The sequence below is a fragment of the Rhamphochromis longiceps genome, linkage group LG14 (genome assembly GCF_057381845.1).
Source record: "Rhamphochromis longiceps isolate RC_006_pf linkage group LG14, R_longiceps_female_GT1.1, whole genome shotgun sequence".
Taxonomy (NCBI): domain Eukaryota; kingdom Metazoa; phylum Chordata; class Actinopteri; order Cichliformes; family Cichlidae; genus Rhamphochromis; species Rhamphochromis longiceps.
Window position 1 is genome coordinate 2680334 of NC_140570.1, and position 17637 is coordinate 2697970.

At 45.8% G+C, this 17637-nt stretch overlaps 1 protein-coding gene across 2 annotated transcripts in view; it reads right to left on the reverse strand.

Annotated features, from left to right (window-relative positions):
- Positions 1 to 10232: 10232 nt before the first annotated feature.
- Positions 10233 to 17637, reverse strand: part of LOC146653407 (aldehyde dehydrogenase, dimeric NADP-preferring-like) — an 11148-nt gene continuing 3743 nt past the window's right edge. For both annotated transcript variants that reach the window (XM_085380014.1, XM_085380013.1), the window contains 5 exons: positions 12847 to 12964; positions 12602 to 12743; positions 12356 to 12522; positions 12167 to 12266; positions 10233 to 10797 (listed from right to left, as the gene is read on the reverse strand). In XM_085380014.1, the coding sequence (XP_085236140.1) occupies positions 10484 to 10797; positions 12167 to 12266; positions 12356 to 12522; positions 12602 to 12743; positions 12847 to 12964 (841 nt within the window). In that variant the 3' untranslated portion in view covers positions 10233 to 10483. The remainder of the gene's footprint in view (positions 10798 to 12166; positions 12267 to 12355; positions 12523 to 12601; positions 12744 to 12846; positions 12965 to 17637) is intronic.

The window sequence follows — 17637 nt, forward strand, 5'->3', positions numbered from 1 at the left end:
CCTCACATATCGTGCCCTGAAGCCAAATGCTTGGCAGGGAAAAAAGTATGTTTACATGTGTCTGTTCCAGCGCAGCAGTGTGATGAAGGCGGGAGCTGTGCAGCTCGCTGCCAGCAACATTCAGGCAGACAGCTGCTGGCTCTCTGGCTCAGGGAGTTTTATCCACAGAGGACATGAGGGCAAACCTCAGCAAAAGTTAACTTTACACATCAGCAGCAACTAAAGCTCTTCAGAAGCATCTCCCGCAGTGCATGAGTCATGTACAAAAGGAACAGATCACTACAGGAGGTCAGATAGTGAGTGCTGCAGATAATAAAAGCCATCCAATCAGAACTCAGATTTTAGGCCAAGAATAGAAAAAAAACTTGGAAAAGTGTCTCTTTAAAAATCACTTGAATGTTGCCATAAATCCAGATATTTTTGTTCTGATGACATTTTCTAGCACGCCTTTGTTCTGCGTGTTACAGCCCGCCTCATGTAGCAACATGAGACGTAAGTTGTGTTCGGTCTGCAGGCTCCTGCTCGTCGGAGGCGTGGGAGCGTTGTGGCAATGTCACGCAATTACATCCCCATAACCCCAACTAAACATCACTATAATTAAACAAGGGCTTTATAAATTCTTAAAACAGATTACAATTGTGTCACACACTCGCTGTCATGGTCCTGAGTCATTTTGACCGAGCGTTCTTAGTTTTCTTGTGTTTTTGTATTTTGTTAGTTTGTTGCCATCCTGGCAACAAGCTGTTCCAACTTCTGCAATCTGGTAGAAGGTTCCGCATCTTCCGGGCAAGGACAGAGAGACTCAAGAGGAGCTTCTATCCCCAAGCCATCCGTGCCCTAAACACACACACCCGCCCTCTCACATCATCTATAATTGACTGAGACAGGACACTCTTCCAGACACTAAACCAAGGCACAATGTACATTTCAATTCCTTTAATTTTAAATATGTTTATATTGTCTATCCTGTAAAATAGTCAGATGTCTATTCATATTAATGTACAGAATTCACCTGCTTGCTGCTACTACTGCACATTCACCCAGTGTATATATATATATATATATATATATATATATATATAAAACACCCAGCACGCCCCTGCGGGCGGTTTATCCTTCAAGCTCGGGTCCTCTACCAGAGGCCTGGGAGCTTGAGGGTCCTGCGCAGTATCTTAGCTGTTCCCAGGACTGCGCTCTTCTGGACAGAGATCTCCGATGTTATTCCCGGGATCTGCTGGAGCCACTCGCCTAGCTTGGGAGTCACCGCACCTAGTGCTCCGATTACCACGGGGACCACCGTTACCTTCACCCTCCACATCCTCTCGAGCTCTTCTCTGAGCCCTTGGTATTTCTCCAGCTTCTCGTGTTCCTTCTTCCTGATATTGCTGTCATTCGGAACCGCTACATCGATCACTACGGCCGTCTTCTTCTGTTTGTCTACCACCACTATGTCCGGTTGGTTAGCCACCACCATTTTGTCCGTCTGTATCTGGAAGTCCCACAGGATCTTAGCTCGGTCATTCTCCACCACCCTTGGGGGCATCTCCCATTTTGACCTCGGGACTTCTAGGTTATACTCGGCACAGATGTTCCTGTACACTATGCCGGCCACTTGGTTATGGCGTTCCATGTATGCCTTGCCTGCTAGCATCTTGCACCCTGCTGTTATGTGCTGGATTGTCTCTGGGGCATCTTTACACAGCCTGCACCTGGGGTCTTGCCTGGTGTGATAGACCCCAGCCTCTATGGATCTTGTACTCAGAGCTTGTTCTTGTGCTGCCATGATTAGTGCCTCTGTGCTGTCTTTCAGTCCAGCTTTGTCCAGCCACTGGTAGGATTTCTGGATATCAGCCACCTCCTCTATCTGCCGGTGGTACATACCGTGCAGGGGCCTGTCCTTCCATGATGGTTCCTCGTCTCCCTCCTCTTTCTTGGGTTTCTGCTGCCTGAGGTATTCACTGAGCACTCGGTCAGTTGGGGCCATCTTCCCAATGTATTCTTGGATGTTCCTTGTCTCATCCTGGACTGTGGTGCTGACACTCACCAGTCCCCGGCCCCCTTCCTTCCGCTTAGCGTACAGCCTCAGGGTGCTGGACTTGGGGTGAAACCCTCCATGCATGGTCAGGAGCTTTCTTGTCTTTATGTCAGTGGCTTCTATCTCCTCCTTTGGCCAGCCTATTACCCCAGCAGGGTACCTGATCACGGGCAGGGCGTATGTGTTGATGGCCCGGATCTTGTTCTTACCATTCAGCTGACTCCTCAGGACTTGCCTGACCCTCTGCAGGTACTTGGTGGTTGCAGCCTTTCTAGCGGCCTCTTCATGGTTCCCATTTGCCTGCGGGATCCCCAGGTACTTGTAACTGTCCTCTATGTCTGCAATGTTGCCTTCTGGTAGTTCAATCCCCTCAGTTCTGACTACCTTCCCTCTCTTTGTTACCATCCGACTACACTTCTCCAGTCCGAACGACATTCCAATGTCATTGCTGTATAGCCTGGTAGTGTGGATCAGTGAATCGATGTCTCGTTCACTCTTGGCATACAGCTTGATGTCATCCATGTACAGGAGGTGGCTGACAACTGCTCCGTTCCGTAGTTGGTATCCGTAGCCAGTCTTGTTAATGATCTCACTGAGGGGGTTCAGGCCTATGCAGAACAGCAGTGGGGACAGAGCATCTCCTTGGTAGATCCCGCACTTGATGGTAACTTGTGCTATGGGCTTGGAGTTGGCCTCTAGTGTTGTACGCCACATCCCCATTGAGTTCCTGATGAAGGCTCTTAGGGTCCCATTGATCTTGTACAATTCTAGGCATTCCAGTATCCAGCTGTGGGGCATTGAGTCATAGGCCTTCTTGTAATCAATCCAGGCAGTGCACAGGTTGGTCAGTCTGGTCTTGCAGTCTCGGCTGATTGTTCTGTCTACCAGTAGCTGGTGTTTTGCACCTCTGGTATTCTTGCCAATTCCTTTCTGTGTCCCGCTCATGTATTGACCCATGTGCCTGTTCATCTTAGCCGATATGATGCCTGACAGGAGCTTCCATGTAGTACTGAGGCAGGTTATTGGTCGGTAGTTGGAGGGGACCGGTCCCTTCTTGGGGTCCTTGGGGATCAGGACCGTCCGGCCTTCGGTTAGCCATTCCGGGTGTCTCTCGTTAACTAGCAGCTGGTTCATTTGTGCTGCCAGACGCTCGTGGAGTGCAGTCAGCTTCTTCAGCCAGTAGGCGTGAACCATGTCGGGCCCTGGTGCTGTCCAACTCTTCATACTGGAGACCCTTTCTTGGATATCTGCCACTGTGATGGTTACTGGACCCTGTTCAGGGAGGTCGCTGTGGTCTGCCCTCAGATCCTCTAGCCACTGAGCATTGCCGTTATGGGTTGCGTCCTTCTCCCATATGCTCTTCCAGTATTGCTCCGTCTCCAGCCTTGGTGGTGCTGTTCTCTTATTGTTCCCTTGCCACTGAGAGTACACCTTTGCTGGTTCTGTGGAGAACAGCTGGTTTATTCTCCTGCCTTCTATCTCTCTGGTGTACCTCCTCAAGCGGCTGGCCAAGGCTGTGAGTCTTTGCTTGGCAGTTTCCAAGGCCTCAGGTATGGACAGCTTGCTGTATTTCTTAGGCACCTTATTTGTCGCACCTTTCTGCAACTCTGTTAGTTGGCTAACCTCCCTCCGTGCTACTTTGATCTTGCCCTCTAGCCTCCTTCTCCATGGAGGGTACTGCCCCTTGTGGCTGTTCAACTTGTAGCCAAGCATCTCACTGATCACTGCTGCCGTATTGTAGATCAGCTTGTTAGTGTCGGTAATCGTGGTTGTAGGTATTGCCCGTAGTGCTGCATTAACATCATCTAGCAGACCTTCTGAGGGTACTTCACGTAATCTTGGTAACCGGCTACGGGGGATCCAGGTTTCAAGCTTGGCCATGATCCTATTTTTCAGGTCAGTTCCTCTCGCACTCAACGATCCTTCTCCTATCGCACTTGGGGCTATGTACCCAATCTCGGGTGGGGGTGATGATATCTCCCCCCTGACCTGGCGTCCTGACTCCTCCTTGCCGTAGCATTTGTGTTGTACCTCGTCAATCTCTAGCTGTGAGAGCAGTCCCTTCTTTCGAATGTTGGAACACTGAGCTACTAGTTGTTTCGCCGTCATTGTGGATGTTGGGTATCGAAGAATCCATAGGTCCCTCAGCCTATTCATGTAGCCCCTTCCGCCGGGGTTACTTGCGTAGTAGCATTCCAACAACGCCCTGTTTTCGTCCCTTGCCCACCGATGCCTTCTTGTTCCAGTAGCCCACTTTTCGTCAGGGTGCCCTGGTTCCTCAACGCGTCTCTGCCCCTGCGTCTCTGCCCTCGTGTCTCTGCGTCGTGTCTCTGCCCTCACGTCTCTGCCCTCGTGTCTCTGCCCCCGTGTCTCTGCCCTCGTGTCTCTGCCCCGTGTCTCTGCCCCCGTGTCTCTGCCCTCGCGTCTCTGCCCTCGTGTCTCTGCCCTCGTGTCTCTGCCCCCGTGTCTCTGCCCTCGTGTCTCTGCCCTCGTGTCTCTGCCCCCGTGTCTCTACCCTCGCGTCTCTGCCCCTGCGTCTCTGCCCTCGTGTCTCTGCCCTCGTGTCTCTGCCCCGTGTCTCTGCCCTCGTGTCTCTGCCCCGTGTCTCTGCCCTCGTGTCTCTGCCCCCGTGTCTCTGCCCTTGTGTCTCTGCCCTCGTGTCTCTGCCCCCGTGTCTCTGCCCTCGTGTCTCTGCCCCGTGTCTCTGCCCTCGTGTCTCTGCCCTCGTGTCTCTGCCCCCGTGTCTCTGCCCCGTGTCTCTGCCCCCGTGTCTCTGCCCCGTGTCTCTGCCCTCGTGTCTCTGCGTCGTGTCTCTGCCCTCACGTCTCTGCCCTCGTGTCTCTGCCCTCATGTCTCTGCCCCCGTGTCTCTGCCCCGTGTCTCTGCCCTCGTGTCTCTGCCCTCGTGTCTCTGCGTCGTGTCTCTGCCCCCGTGTCTCTGCCCTCGTGTCTCTGCCCTCGTGTCTCTGCCCCGTGTCTCTGCCCCGTGTCTCTGCCCTCGTGTCTCTGCCCTCGTGTCTCCCTATGTGTCTGCGTTTTTATGGTGATGTGAGTTCTCGTGCCATCTTGTTTTCTCCAGCCTGTCATGTCCGCCTCCCTCCCTCGTGCTCCTCATGCTCTCTCTCTCCTTCTCCAGTCTACTTCTCCGTGTACTTCCTGTTTTACTTTGAAGGTCCATGTCCTGTGTTGGTGTGTTCAGTCTTGTGTTCTCCCTGTCTCGTTTGTGTAATCAGCGTCCGCCGTGTGTCCCAGCCGTTTCCTGTCAATCCTGATCTCCTCTTGTATGTAGTGTCTGTGTCTTCCGCTGCTCGTCGTCGCATCGTACTATCAAACATCGCTGTTTGTTCCGTTAACCTGTTTGCCCGCCCGTTAGTTTGTTTTCTCCTGTTCAATCTGCGACTGGCAGTAAAGCTGTTTATTCTGAGTTCACCCTTGCCTCCGTGAGTCCTGCATTTTGGGTCCTTTTCCCTGCCTGCCTGCACACAGCCATGACACTTGCCTCTTGACATTTGACCTCTTAACCTTTAAAACGCATTATCCTGCTTATTCAAACAACTCAGATCACAGTGCCCCATTTCTTGCCTATTCACATGTATAGACTGAGCAGTTATAATATGGAGGCAAGGTGCCTGGCTGAGATGATTTAATGTGTTATGGCACTGTTGGAAAGTAAGGTAACAAAGGATATAATGACATGTTGTAGAACGCTGTGTTTGGTGATGTACCCAGAGAGAGGGCTGGCCAAGTGTGTCATATGTGAAACAGGCAGGCTCTAGACCTTCCTAGTACTGAGTACTCAGTAGGCGGGCTCAGGCAGTCCAACCTGTCCTTGGTTGACTGTGAAAGGCCCTTCAGTGACTCCTGTTCCTCCTCCCCAATGTCATTGTTCAGTTCATTGTTTTGGTGTGGACCGTCTTGTTCCATCCCTGCTTCCCTCGCTTCTTTTGTTGTAGTTTGTTCCTCAAATGGCGTTGCTTCATTTCCCTGAGCTCACCCACGTGTCTGGTCGCAGGTACGTAAAGATTCCTCTTTGTTTCCACTCCTCAAATCATTCCTAACTCGTAATAAGTGGAGCTCACGTTCTCATCCTAGCTTGTGTCACAGTTGGATTGAGACTCAGTCGCTCTTTGAATTCAATTCAGTTTTATTTACACAGCGCCAAATCACAACAACAGTCGCCTCAAGGTGCTTTATATTGTAAGGTAGATCCTACAATATTACATACAGAGAAAAACCCAACAATCATATGGCCCCCTATGAGCAGCACTTTGACGACAGTGGGAAGGAAAAACTCCCTTTTACCAGGAAGAAACCTCCAGCAGAACCAGGCTCAGGGAGGGGCGGAGCCATCTGCAGCAGGGGTGAGGTAACGGAGGTTAATAGTAACTAACGATTAAATGCAGAGTGGTGTACGTGTCTGTGTGAAACAAGGTGAGAAAAGGAGAAACAGTGCATCGTGGGAAGCCCTAGGCATACGTACGTGTACTGTAGATGTAAGCATGCATAATGTAAATAGAACTAGCCTAGCACAGAACCATATTAGCATTAGTGTGTGAGGAAGACTCCGTATTTATGTGAAGAAATCAGAGCAGTGCAGTACTTTTACTAGAGCATGCTCTAATCTGTGTAATAACATATTGTGGTGAACAGTAATGAACGCTGCACTGAGGTCTAGCAGGACAAGCACAGAGATGAACCCTGACAATTATACCTGTGCTGGCGGCAGTGAAGTGGATCTGTAGAATCACAGTAATTAGGATCTCTTTGCCAGCACGTCGTTATTGAGCTAAGATTTAAAAAGCTCTCTGACGCCTCTGGAAAATAATGAGACAATAATAATGACACGACAATGATTCTAATGCTCAAGAAAAGTCTAAAATATAGGATCTGGCAGGATCCCCGTAGAAAGGAAGACAAAAACGACTAAAATCCAGTGGATGGTCGCTGACAGAGCCAATCTGATTCAAGTCACAAAGGCCACTAATGAGCACAGATAAAGTGATGAGCAGTTAATGAGGCAAAGTGGAACTGAAAATACAAGTTGCTGACAGCTACACACACACAAATAAAGTGACGAGTAGTTAATGAAGGAAAACAAAACTACAAACGCACATGACAGCTTCGCTTGTCTCGTCTTTAAAAGTCCAGAATGAAGCTTTTAAAGATCTGAAATATGGTAAAACTGTAGGAAGTAAATAGTGCTTTCCTCTGAGTGACTCTACACCACTATATAAATGACTGTATATACACTATACGATGCTTACGCAACGTTATTGAGGCCTCCAGGAAAAAGTGAAGGCTGCCTGTGTGAGTGAGGCAGGCTGCTGAGAGGGCGACTGTTTCTTTTTGCTGGCTCACGAGCTAAAGGGCTCAGTATCCACAGACCTATTAGGTGATAAAGCTGTCAGTTAAGAGCTTAGCAGAGCATAGCAGAGGGAGCAGGGGGATCCAAATGCTAATGGGGTGCTAGCTTAAATGACTTAAACAAGCTGTGCTACAACTCTTGTTGTACTTTTACGTATAACTAGACATTCACTGCAAGTTTTCCATGGATGCAGTGAAATATCATGCAACATGATATTAACAGAGAGCCTGTCAAGCCTGAGAGGCAAAACTATCTTCATCTTCTTTCAGCTTTTCAGTCTACTCTCACTGCTTACATGAAGACTCATCAGACGAGTGTGACGATGTGAAGGACAGTTCAAACATCATGTCCAAGTCACTTTTCTTCTCTTTTCAGGATTACAGAGACATTTTAACAAGAACATTTTGTGGAATTACTTTTATGTGGAGCTTTAAAACTCCAAATAAAAGCCTATAAATGTGAACACATGGAACACTTATTCACCATTCTCAGTTCTGGCTCTCTACCATCTCAAAGATCTCTGCTGCCATCTGGTATAGAAACATCGTATGATTTCAGTAAACTACAACCTCTGCGCTCATATGTTGTTAACAGTCCGTGTCATGTAGGTTAAAGCTATGAAGTTGTACCTGTGGGTGGCTGTAGTTCAGGAGGTTGAGCAGGTCAGCTACTAATCAGAATCAGCTTTAGTTAGGCTACTCCAGTCTGCTTAGGTAAGATACTAACCCCAAGTTGATCTCCAGTGCTTCCATCAGAGTATGGATGTGTGTGAATGTTAGACAGAAAGCACTTAAGCCCAGAAAAAAGTGCTTGTGTGATGTTGTATTAAGTGCTTTGTATAGTAGAAAAGTGCTGTAGAGGAATCAGTCTGTTCACTGTTTAAATGAACTAATCATATTCAGCATTTGTATTTTGTTTGGCAGGGATGCTACAAAAACATACATATATAGAAAATAATGAAGCACTGGAGGCAGGAAGTTAGCAAAGACAACACGCAACAGAATCACTTCATAGCAAGTCTGTGAAATTAGCTTTTAGAAGTGATTTAAATCAGGTCACTGATCGTGTGAGCCTGAATTCCTCAGACAGGCCGTTCCAAGAAGAAGGAAAGAACCCATATTAGCACTGTCAGTAAAAGATACTGATTTTTGTCTTAGTATGGAAACTTGGAGCCAGGATATGTCCTTCAATGCACATGTTAAACAAATGTGTAGGAATGCTTTCTTCCATTTGTGCAACATCTCTAAAGTTAGAAATATCCTGTCTCTATTACTTCCAGGCTGGACGACTGTAATTCATTAATATCAGGAAGTCCTAAAAACTCCCTGAAAAGCCTTCAGTTAATCCAAAATGACCTTGTAGTACCATATCACCATATTAGAGCACTTCACTCTCGCACTGCAGGCTTATTATTGTAGGGTCTACCTTACAATATAAAGCGCCTTGAGACTGTTGTTGTGATTTGGTATCAGCGAGACTGCATGCTACATTGACCTGCTGCACCATCTTGTGGTCCAAATTAATATTACAAGAACGTATGACCCTGCCCTACTGTAACTTCTGTCTTCAACGCAGTATGTTGACTTAAAGTCATAGAGGTTGTCTCTCTGCATTCTGTTGATTACAGTCGTTCTAGAAGAGTTTAAACTCAGTTTAAATTTAAAAGCCAGATGGGTTTTTGTGACTGCTCTTGAGCAACTGTTCTCATTGAATCATATCTGGTAGTCATGTCTTAAGAAACAGGAAAGAAATCCAGCAAGGACATGACATGATCCCTAAGAGATTCACCTAAGCTCTTCAGAAATGGTCTCGGCGATGGGCGAGTTGGCTCTGGTGAGGTGAAAGGTAGGAACAACAGATGGGTTTAGAGTGGAGGCAGGAATACATCGGGGATTGGGTCTGAGCCGCTTCTTCTTTGCAGTGGTGGTGGAAGGGCTGAGAGATAGGATCATGTTTGCAGATGACATTGTGATCAGGCAGGTAAAAAAGAGCCTGAAGAGGTGCAAAGTAGAAGAGCAAAGTAACAAAATGCATGAGAGTGAATGAGAAGGAGGCAGGCAGAAAGGTGAACATCCAGGCACTAGAGATACTGAAGGTAGATGAGTTTAAATACCTGAGGTTAACTATCCTGGTGAAGAAGCGAGTGCTGGCAGGGTGGAGTGGGTGGAGACGAGTGTCAGGGCTGATTTGTGACAGGACAGCATCAAGAGTGAAAAGTTAGGTTTACAAGATGCAGTTCCATGTATGTTTGCACGTGTTTAAATCACACCTATTTTCCTAGAAAATGTAAACGAGGGGTAGAGCAACACTTTTGCACAGTAGCTTTAATGATGTATGGTTTGGAGACAGAATCACTCAGAAAAAGACTGGAAGGAAAGAGTGAAAGTTGCTCTCCAGAGTCAACATCTGGGTTGTCTTTGGGAGTCCTGAATGGACAAGATGAGAAATGAGTAGATCACAGGGACAGCTCAGGTTGAGTGGTTTGGACACAAAGTTAGAGAGACGAGGCTAAGATGTGCAGAGGGATCGTGAATACACTGAACCAAGGATGCATGAAGAGAGAAGGAACACCAAAGAAAAGGTTCATGTAAGAAGTCATGCAGAGAGCTGGGGTTACAGAAGAGGATGCTAAAGATGAGACAATACAGAGGCAGATGGGGCACTGCAGTGACCCTTAAAGGGAAGAGCCAAAACAAAAAGAAGATATTAAATTAATTTGTCTCAATAGTGCCCTCTTGTGGTCACAATAGTAACAGAGTGTAAAAGGATGGAGACTTGCTCAGTTTTGTGCCAAAATAAAATGAAGGTTTAAGAAAAAAAATGGAATATTACATTTTAAGAACACATCTTTTAATTTTAAACAACAAATTACATCAATATTTCCTCACAAAGTGAATGTTAACCGACTGTAAAAATAGAATCCAATTCACACACTGCTCATAAAAGAGATAATAGATCAAGCCAAAGGTTACTGTTTTATTTATCTTTATGAAACAATAAAACAAGATTCATCTGATCATGAACATCTGTGAAAAGCACTTTTGTTTCTTTGGAAGGATCTTCCATAGCGAGGTCACAGTGTGTCTAGTTATAGAAGCCTCTCCAGTACCAGCAGGTGCAGTTGAGGCCCGCTGCAATGAGCAGGATGACCAGCAGGGCGATGAGGAGACCGAGGCCGATGATGGTGGCAAGAATGGCCCACACCAGGGTCCTCTTGGACATGTCAATCAGCGGCGACGTGAGGGCCATCCGAGCCCTGCGTGCCCGCTGGCGGTTCTGAGGAGGGTACCTGGCCAAGTTAACGCTCTCCATGCCCAGTGACCGGACCATGCATGCCCTGTGGTGGCTCAGCTGCTCAAAGGTGTGTTTGCCATGGTAGCGTCCCATACCACTCTGACCTGGAGGGGTGACACACAAGTCAGTCATGTCTTCTAAAAGGAGCGCTTCATTTGTGATTTGTGCTGTCAGTATGTGCTCACACATGGACTGTAACAGGGTGAGAGTGACTTTTTCTTGCATCAGTGATCACAGTGCAAATGTGCTCCTGATGTAAAGATCCCCAATATTGTGTATGTGTCCCCATACATCACTGAAGGTTTAAAAGGTGAACTGGCTGATGTTAGTAGTGTGAATGAATAGTTTTATTGCTCGCCCACAGATTTGCACAGTGGGTCAGTTTGTGGTTGTAGGGTCATTTTTTAACTCAAATGAGGGAGACTACAACACAGCCCGGAGACAGACAGACAGTCCTCTCTACATGTCCAGCCAGCTTGCAAGCACAGCCGTCTCCTCCAGCCAGAGATGCTGAATAATAACACATTTAATGTTGGAGGGCAAGCTTACACATGGGAAGTCCAGGTTTCAGTAAGATACATGAAGATAGATGCTATTACCGAAATAGGCAGTGTTCTCCAGAACTCAAATTTGATCTCAATCTTGTCCAGTATAATTTGCTTCATATAACACTTTTAACTGTTTGTAATCTCAGCTCCTGAATGTATTCTTATTCAGGCTTCATGAAGAAAGTCTTGCTCACTAAGCACAACAGGCATCAGCTCAGAATCAGCTGTAGTTCCAATAAATGTGTGGAACAGTTTTCTCAAATCTGCAGGAGCTGTCGATGAATGTTTGCTCACTGCTCCACAGCACACACAGAAAAACGCCAAACGGAGCAAGTTTTATTAAAAAGGACTCGACTCAAAGAAAAACACCCACAAATATCCTGAGAAAGGAGACGGAGATGGGTTAAAGTTAAAGGTTCACTTCTGCTGCCAGCAGATAACAGCTACTCACTAGTAGCTTAAAGGTAACACAAATGTGACTTGACACAGTAAAAGTTCACGACTCAGTGCTGGCCCGCTCACTGACTGAGCAGCTCTTCACAAGCTTGACTCACTGCTGAATGAATGGGTGGCAGCTGAGCTCCTGGAGGCGACAGGACACACACACACACACACACACACACACACACACACACACACACACACACACAGCGCAAAGAATAGGAGGGCTGTCCGTGGCATGTCCAGTAACCAACAAGTTAGCCAATGAGCAAGCGGTATCACACTCGGACCCGCTTCTCTGCCTCCCTTTCTTTTTAAAAACAATGTTTAGCTGCATCCATCTTTGATTGTTTGTAGTTTTGTCTGTCATCTGACATCATGGTTTAGCTGACACTGTTTCATCTGATGTTGTGTTTTTTTGTCTAAAGTTGTCACATTTTGTGAAGCTTTCCCACTTCAAAGCCACACTTTGAAGTCTTCCTACCTACGCCACCGAACGGGAGGGAGTTGAGCGTATAGTGCATCATGACGTCGTTGACCGTCACGCCACCGCTCGTCGTCTCCGCAATCATTTTTTTTATTGCCTGTGAGAAACGTGAGAAGAAATCGTTGTAAGACGAGCACGAGGGACGCTGCTAACGTTAAAAGCTACTTAAAGATGGTTCCTTCTCACCTTCTTGTCAGAGCAGAAGATGTACAGAGCCAGGGGCTTCTCTCTCTCGTTGATGAAGGTGATGGCATTGTCCATGTCACTCACTGTAACTATGGGCAGCACGGGGCCGAAGATCTCCTCCTGCATCAGCCTGGAGTGGGGCGGCACGTCCTTCAGCACCGTTGGGGCTTTCAGTGCAACATCAACATTTATCAAACAGAGCACAGATGGATCTGCATCGCATGATTCAATCTGCATTTTCATTACCAATGTAGCGCTGTGAGGAATCACTCTGTCCACCCACCACAGGAGTGTAGCCCTCCATCAGCCCCATGATTCTGTTGAAGTGACGCTGGTTGACAATTCGCCCGTAGTCAGGTGAGCATTTTGGATCGGCACCATAAAACTCCTGGAATGGAGCAGAGAGGTAGTCTCAGTAAGGTTTCACACCGTGCAGCTCCACCTGTATGAGCGATGTCGCAGTGATTCTCTTTGGTTATTGGGTGCTTTACCAGAAGCGTTTGTCGGATGCACTCCACCACTCGGCCCTGGATGCACGGCTCACACAGAATGTAGTCTGGAGCGATGCACGTCTGCCCACAGTTGATGAACTTCCCCCACGTGATACGACTGCAAACAAACCAGGTGGAGAACAACTTTACAATATTCGTGTTTTGGTTCATTCTTAGAGGACCTTTATTCATTTTATTGAGAGTGTAGCTATCCCCCCCAAAATAAAAAAACAAGGAAAAAAACACCTTTTTCTTGCTTTGACATTTACTTCCTTTTAACTGCGAAAAGATTTGTTGCGGCCCCAGCAGGGCCTCCTCCTGAAGTTACCTGTGTGGGCGGGTCCTACCGTCTCTCCTGCCTTAGGTGCCGCCTTTTTCTTTTGTACAGCTGACTCACATCAGCAATTAAAGGTATTTAAATGGTGATAGCGGCTTGTAGTAATGGCCAAATGAAGCTTTCTGAAGCTTGTATTGAAAAACGGTTCATTACTCGAAGCTTTTCAACACAGTCCTCTCTGGTGACATCTGGTGGCCAAAAATACGAAGAGCAGCTTGAATCCACAAAATAAAACCAACTGCTTCATTATGATTGCCCACTCTACAGAGTGGAGTTTTGTCTGATATTGGGCCGCCGTCGTGTTGCTTTGAACGCGTATTGTTTGGTGGTTAAAAAATGTGTTTTATTTGTTTAATAAATAGTTTTGACCAGTAAACTCTTCTTGTTATGCACCATGGTGTGGTCTTTCTTTGCTTGTGACTTCTTGATGTTGGTAAATACAATAATTGAAAAATACCACGTTACATATAATATACATATAATAATGTACAACACATTATGGAGTATGCTTCTGCTCTGAGGTCCTGCCTCCATGCACTTATGCAATTAATCGCTAGACGGGTGTATTTATTAATAATATTATATTAGGGAAATTTCCCAGACATATTTTTGACCTGGGGGTATTTGATTGTGAAATGGAAAAGGAAAATGCTTATGAACTTGCAAATTAAAAACATGATGCATTTAAGGTAACGCTTTTTCATTTTTATTTAAGAAGAGAATTTGTTCTAGTGTGCGATGGCCGAACCTGTTCCTTTTCGTGGAGATCATTTCTCCTGCATTAAGGAAAATCCCTTCACATGGCACAGAGGAGGCTGGAGTGCAGAGAAACTGGTAGAGATGCAGTTATACAGTCTACCTGGGCCCCACAAACTATCAGCTAAAGAGAATAAAGAAATTCAATTGCTGCACATTTGGCAGACTAACATTTTCAGATGAATTAAACAATAAAATATATATTTTTACAACATTACATGTAAAGAGTCAAGTGGAAGTTTTTCTAAAGTTATTTAATGATATTTATATTATGGAAACAGATTTTTGACATTTTACCTTTTTCCCGTTTTCAGATATAATAAACACGCACAAAACAAAAGCAAACGGCCAGAACACAAAGCTGGAAAACCCACCGGATCGACAAAAATCAACTCAAAATTCTCCCACACAATAGAACCTCCTTTATTCCTCGCTGGCTCCAAATCTCTCAGTGGAATGATCAGTGGTTCGCTGTCACCATCAAACACTCCACAAATCCCACGAATGATTCACTTCCTTTTAAACCATTGAATCAGACACCGAAGCAGTTAGGCTCTAACTGAAGCTTCGGACGTCACCGATCACGTGACTCTGGCCAAACGAATCAAGCTTCAACGCAGAGCTTCTGAAGCAGTGTGTTGATTTTTTTGACGCACGCACCGGAGCGTCAGCTTCAAGCGGACCATCACTAGCGGCTTGTCCGTCTCTGTTAGTTGAGTTATTAGTAGAAACTTTAATAAAACTCTCGAATTTAACCCCTTTTGCCGCCCTGTCTCCTTTTTCTGACCCGCACACTTTTGTTACTTTTCCTGGACCCTTTTAGGGGAATGTAACAGATTCTGGTAACATCGAATGGTTCATGACATTTCTGTGAGTTTGATCTTTTCTATTTCGGTCCTTACAATAAAGAGTTTGTTGTTTTTTGTACAGTAGGCTTGACATATTTAACTAAATGACAGAGTTGGAGTTTAATTCAGTCCCAGGAGTTCCAGAAGAGTGGGTCAAAGTGTGCTGCGTTTAAGGACCTGTATTTTCCAGCTTTTTGAGTCCTTGTAATTGAAGCACAGGAAAAGGACTCAAACTAAGCTCTGTTTAACTGCAACCAAACCAAATGTATGTTTAAGTTCATTTACTCAATAAAACATCAAGGCCTAACATTTATGAACTGAAACCAAACAATGTTTGTCACGTTAGTCAAAATGTCCATGTGAATTTTTATACTCAGGAATTTCTTAACCAACATTTTAATATACAGTGGGGCAAAAAAGTATTTAGTCAGCCACCGATTGTGCAAGTTCCCCCACTTAAAATGATGACAGAGGTCAGTAATTTGCACCAGAGGTACACTTCAACTGTGAGAGACAGAATGTGAAAAAAAAATCCATGAATCCACATGGTAGGATTTGTAAAGAATTTATTCGTAAATCAGGGTGGAAAATAAGTATTTGGTCAATAACAAAAATACAACTCTGTTAGAGTAAATAGTTAAACATTTGTCATTTTTATATTTACCATTTGTCTATTGTTTTTAACTCTGTGAAAGGAATTCTTTCTTTCCTCCCATCCCCAGATTCTCGAGGTTCTGGGTGCAAGGTTGAAGTGTTTTATCACAGGAACATCCTTTTGAAGGTCTGTTTGATGTTTGGTAGAACTTCCCACCCTTTGTATGGTTTGACTGTGTTATCTATGGTAAACCATACATTGGGTGTGGGGGAGACTACCCTCTTTATGACCAAGGATGTTGTTCCTGCTTTTAGGTTTTATGACCCTTTGATCAGCAGGAACAAACAAACACACACACACACACACACACACACACACACACACACACACACACACACACACACACACACACACACACACACACACACACATTTACATACAGTCCTTGTCTATGTAACCAAAGGGGGTTGCAAGGGGAGGTGTTTTGTAAACTATTGTTTGAAGTTTGTCAATAAAAAGGCGGTGAGAGGAGGCCACCATTGTGGTCATTTCGACGTGCTGGTCACAGATGAGAGGCCTCCCTTGCGCAAGAAATCGATCGAACACTGTTGCCTTGTTTTTCTTTCATGGGAATAAGTCCTGGATACAGCGGGGTCTGAGTTTAGACCCAACAAACTCAATACTTTGTAACATAACCTTTGTTGGCAATAACAGAGGTCAAACGTTTACTATAGGTCTTTACCAGGTTTGCACACACAGTAGCTGGTATTTTGGCCCATTCCTCCATGCAGATCTTCTCGAGAGCAGTGATGTTTTGGGCCTGTCGCCGAGCAACACGGACTTTCAACTCCCGCCACAGAGGTCTGGAGACTGGCTAGGCCACTCCAGGACTTTCAAATGCTTCTTACGGAGCCACTCCTTTGTTGCCCGGGCGGTGTGTTTTGGATCATTGTCATGTTGGAAGACCCAGCCTCGTTTCATCTTCAAAGTTCTCACTGATGGAAGGAGGTTTTGGCTCAAAATCTCACGATACATGGCCCCATTCATTCTGTCCTTAACACGGATCAGTCGTCCTGTCCCCTTGGCAGAAAAACAGCCCCATAGCATGATGTTTCCACCCCCATGCTTCACAGTAGGTATGGTGTTCTTGGGATGCAACTCAGTATTCTTCTTCCTCCAAACACGACGAGTTGAGTTTATACCAAAAAGTTCTACTTTGGTTTCATCTGACCACATGACATTCTCCCAATCCTCTGCTGTATCATCCATGTGCTCTCTGGCAAACTTCAGACGGGCCTGGACATGCACTGGCTTCAGCAGCGGAACACGTCTGGCACTGCGGGATTTGATTCCCTGCCGTTGTAGTGTGTTACTGATGGTGACCTTTGTTACTTTGGTCCCAGCTCTCTGCAGGTCATTCACCAGGTCCCCCCGTGTGGTTCTGGGATCTTTGCTCACCGTTCTCATGATCATTTTGACCCCACGGGATGAGATCTTGCGTGGAGCCCCAGATCGAGGGAGATTATCAGTGGTCTTGTATGTCTTCCATTTTCTGATGATTGCTCCCACAGTTGATTTTTTCACACCAAGCTGCTTGCCTATTGTAGATTCACTCTTCCCAGTCTGGTGCAGGTCTACAATACTTTTCCTGGTGTCCTTCGAAAGCTCTTTGGTCTTGGCCATGGCGGAGTTTGGAGTCTGACTGTTTGAGGCTGTGGACAGGTGTCTTTTATACAGATGATGAGTTCAAACAGGTGCCATTCATACAGGTAACGAGTGGGGGACAGAAAAGCTTCTTACAGAAGACGTTACAGGTCTGTGAGAGCCAGAGATTTTCCTTGTTTGAGGTGACCAAATACTTATTTTCCACCCTGATTTACCAATAAATTCTTTACAAATCCTACCATGTGAATTCATGGATTTTTTTTTCACATTCTGTCTCTCACAGTTGAAGTGTACCTCTGGTGCAAATTACTGACCTCTGTCATCATTTTAAGTGGGGGAACTTGCACAATCGGTGGCTGACTAAATACTTTTTTGCCCCACTGTATTCAGCTTTCAAGAGTTTTCATGTTTCTTGTTGTATCCAGGTCACAGTGGCTGTTTCAGTGATAGTTACTGAGTTGTGATTTAAAAAGTGCATGTGCTATACCAGCATCCACTGAAACATACAGAAGTATTAATGTACGTTGTTGGGGCTTGGAGAAGGTTGTAAGTTCTGCTATTATTGCGCTGAGCTTCAGTCACCCTGATAT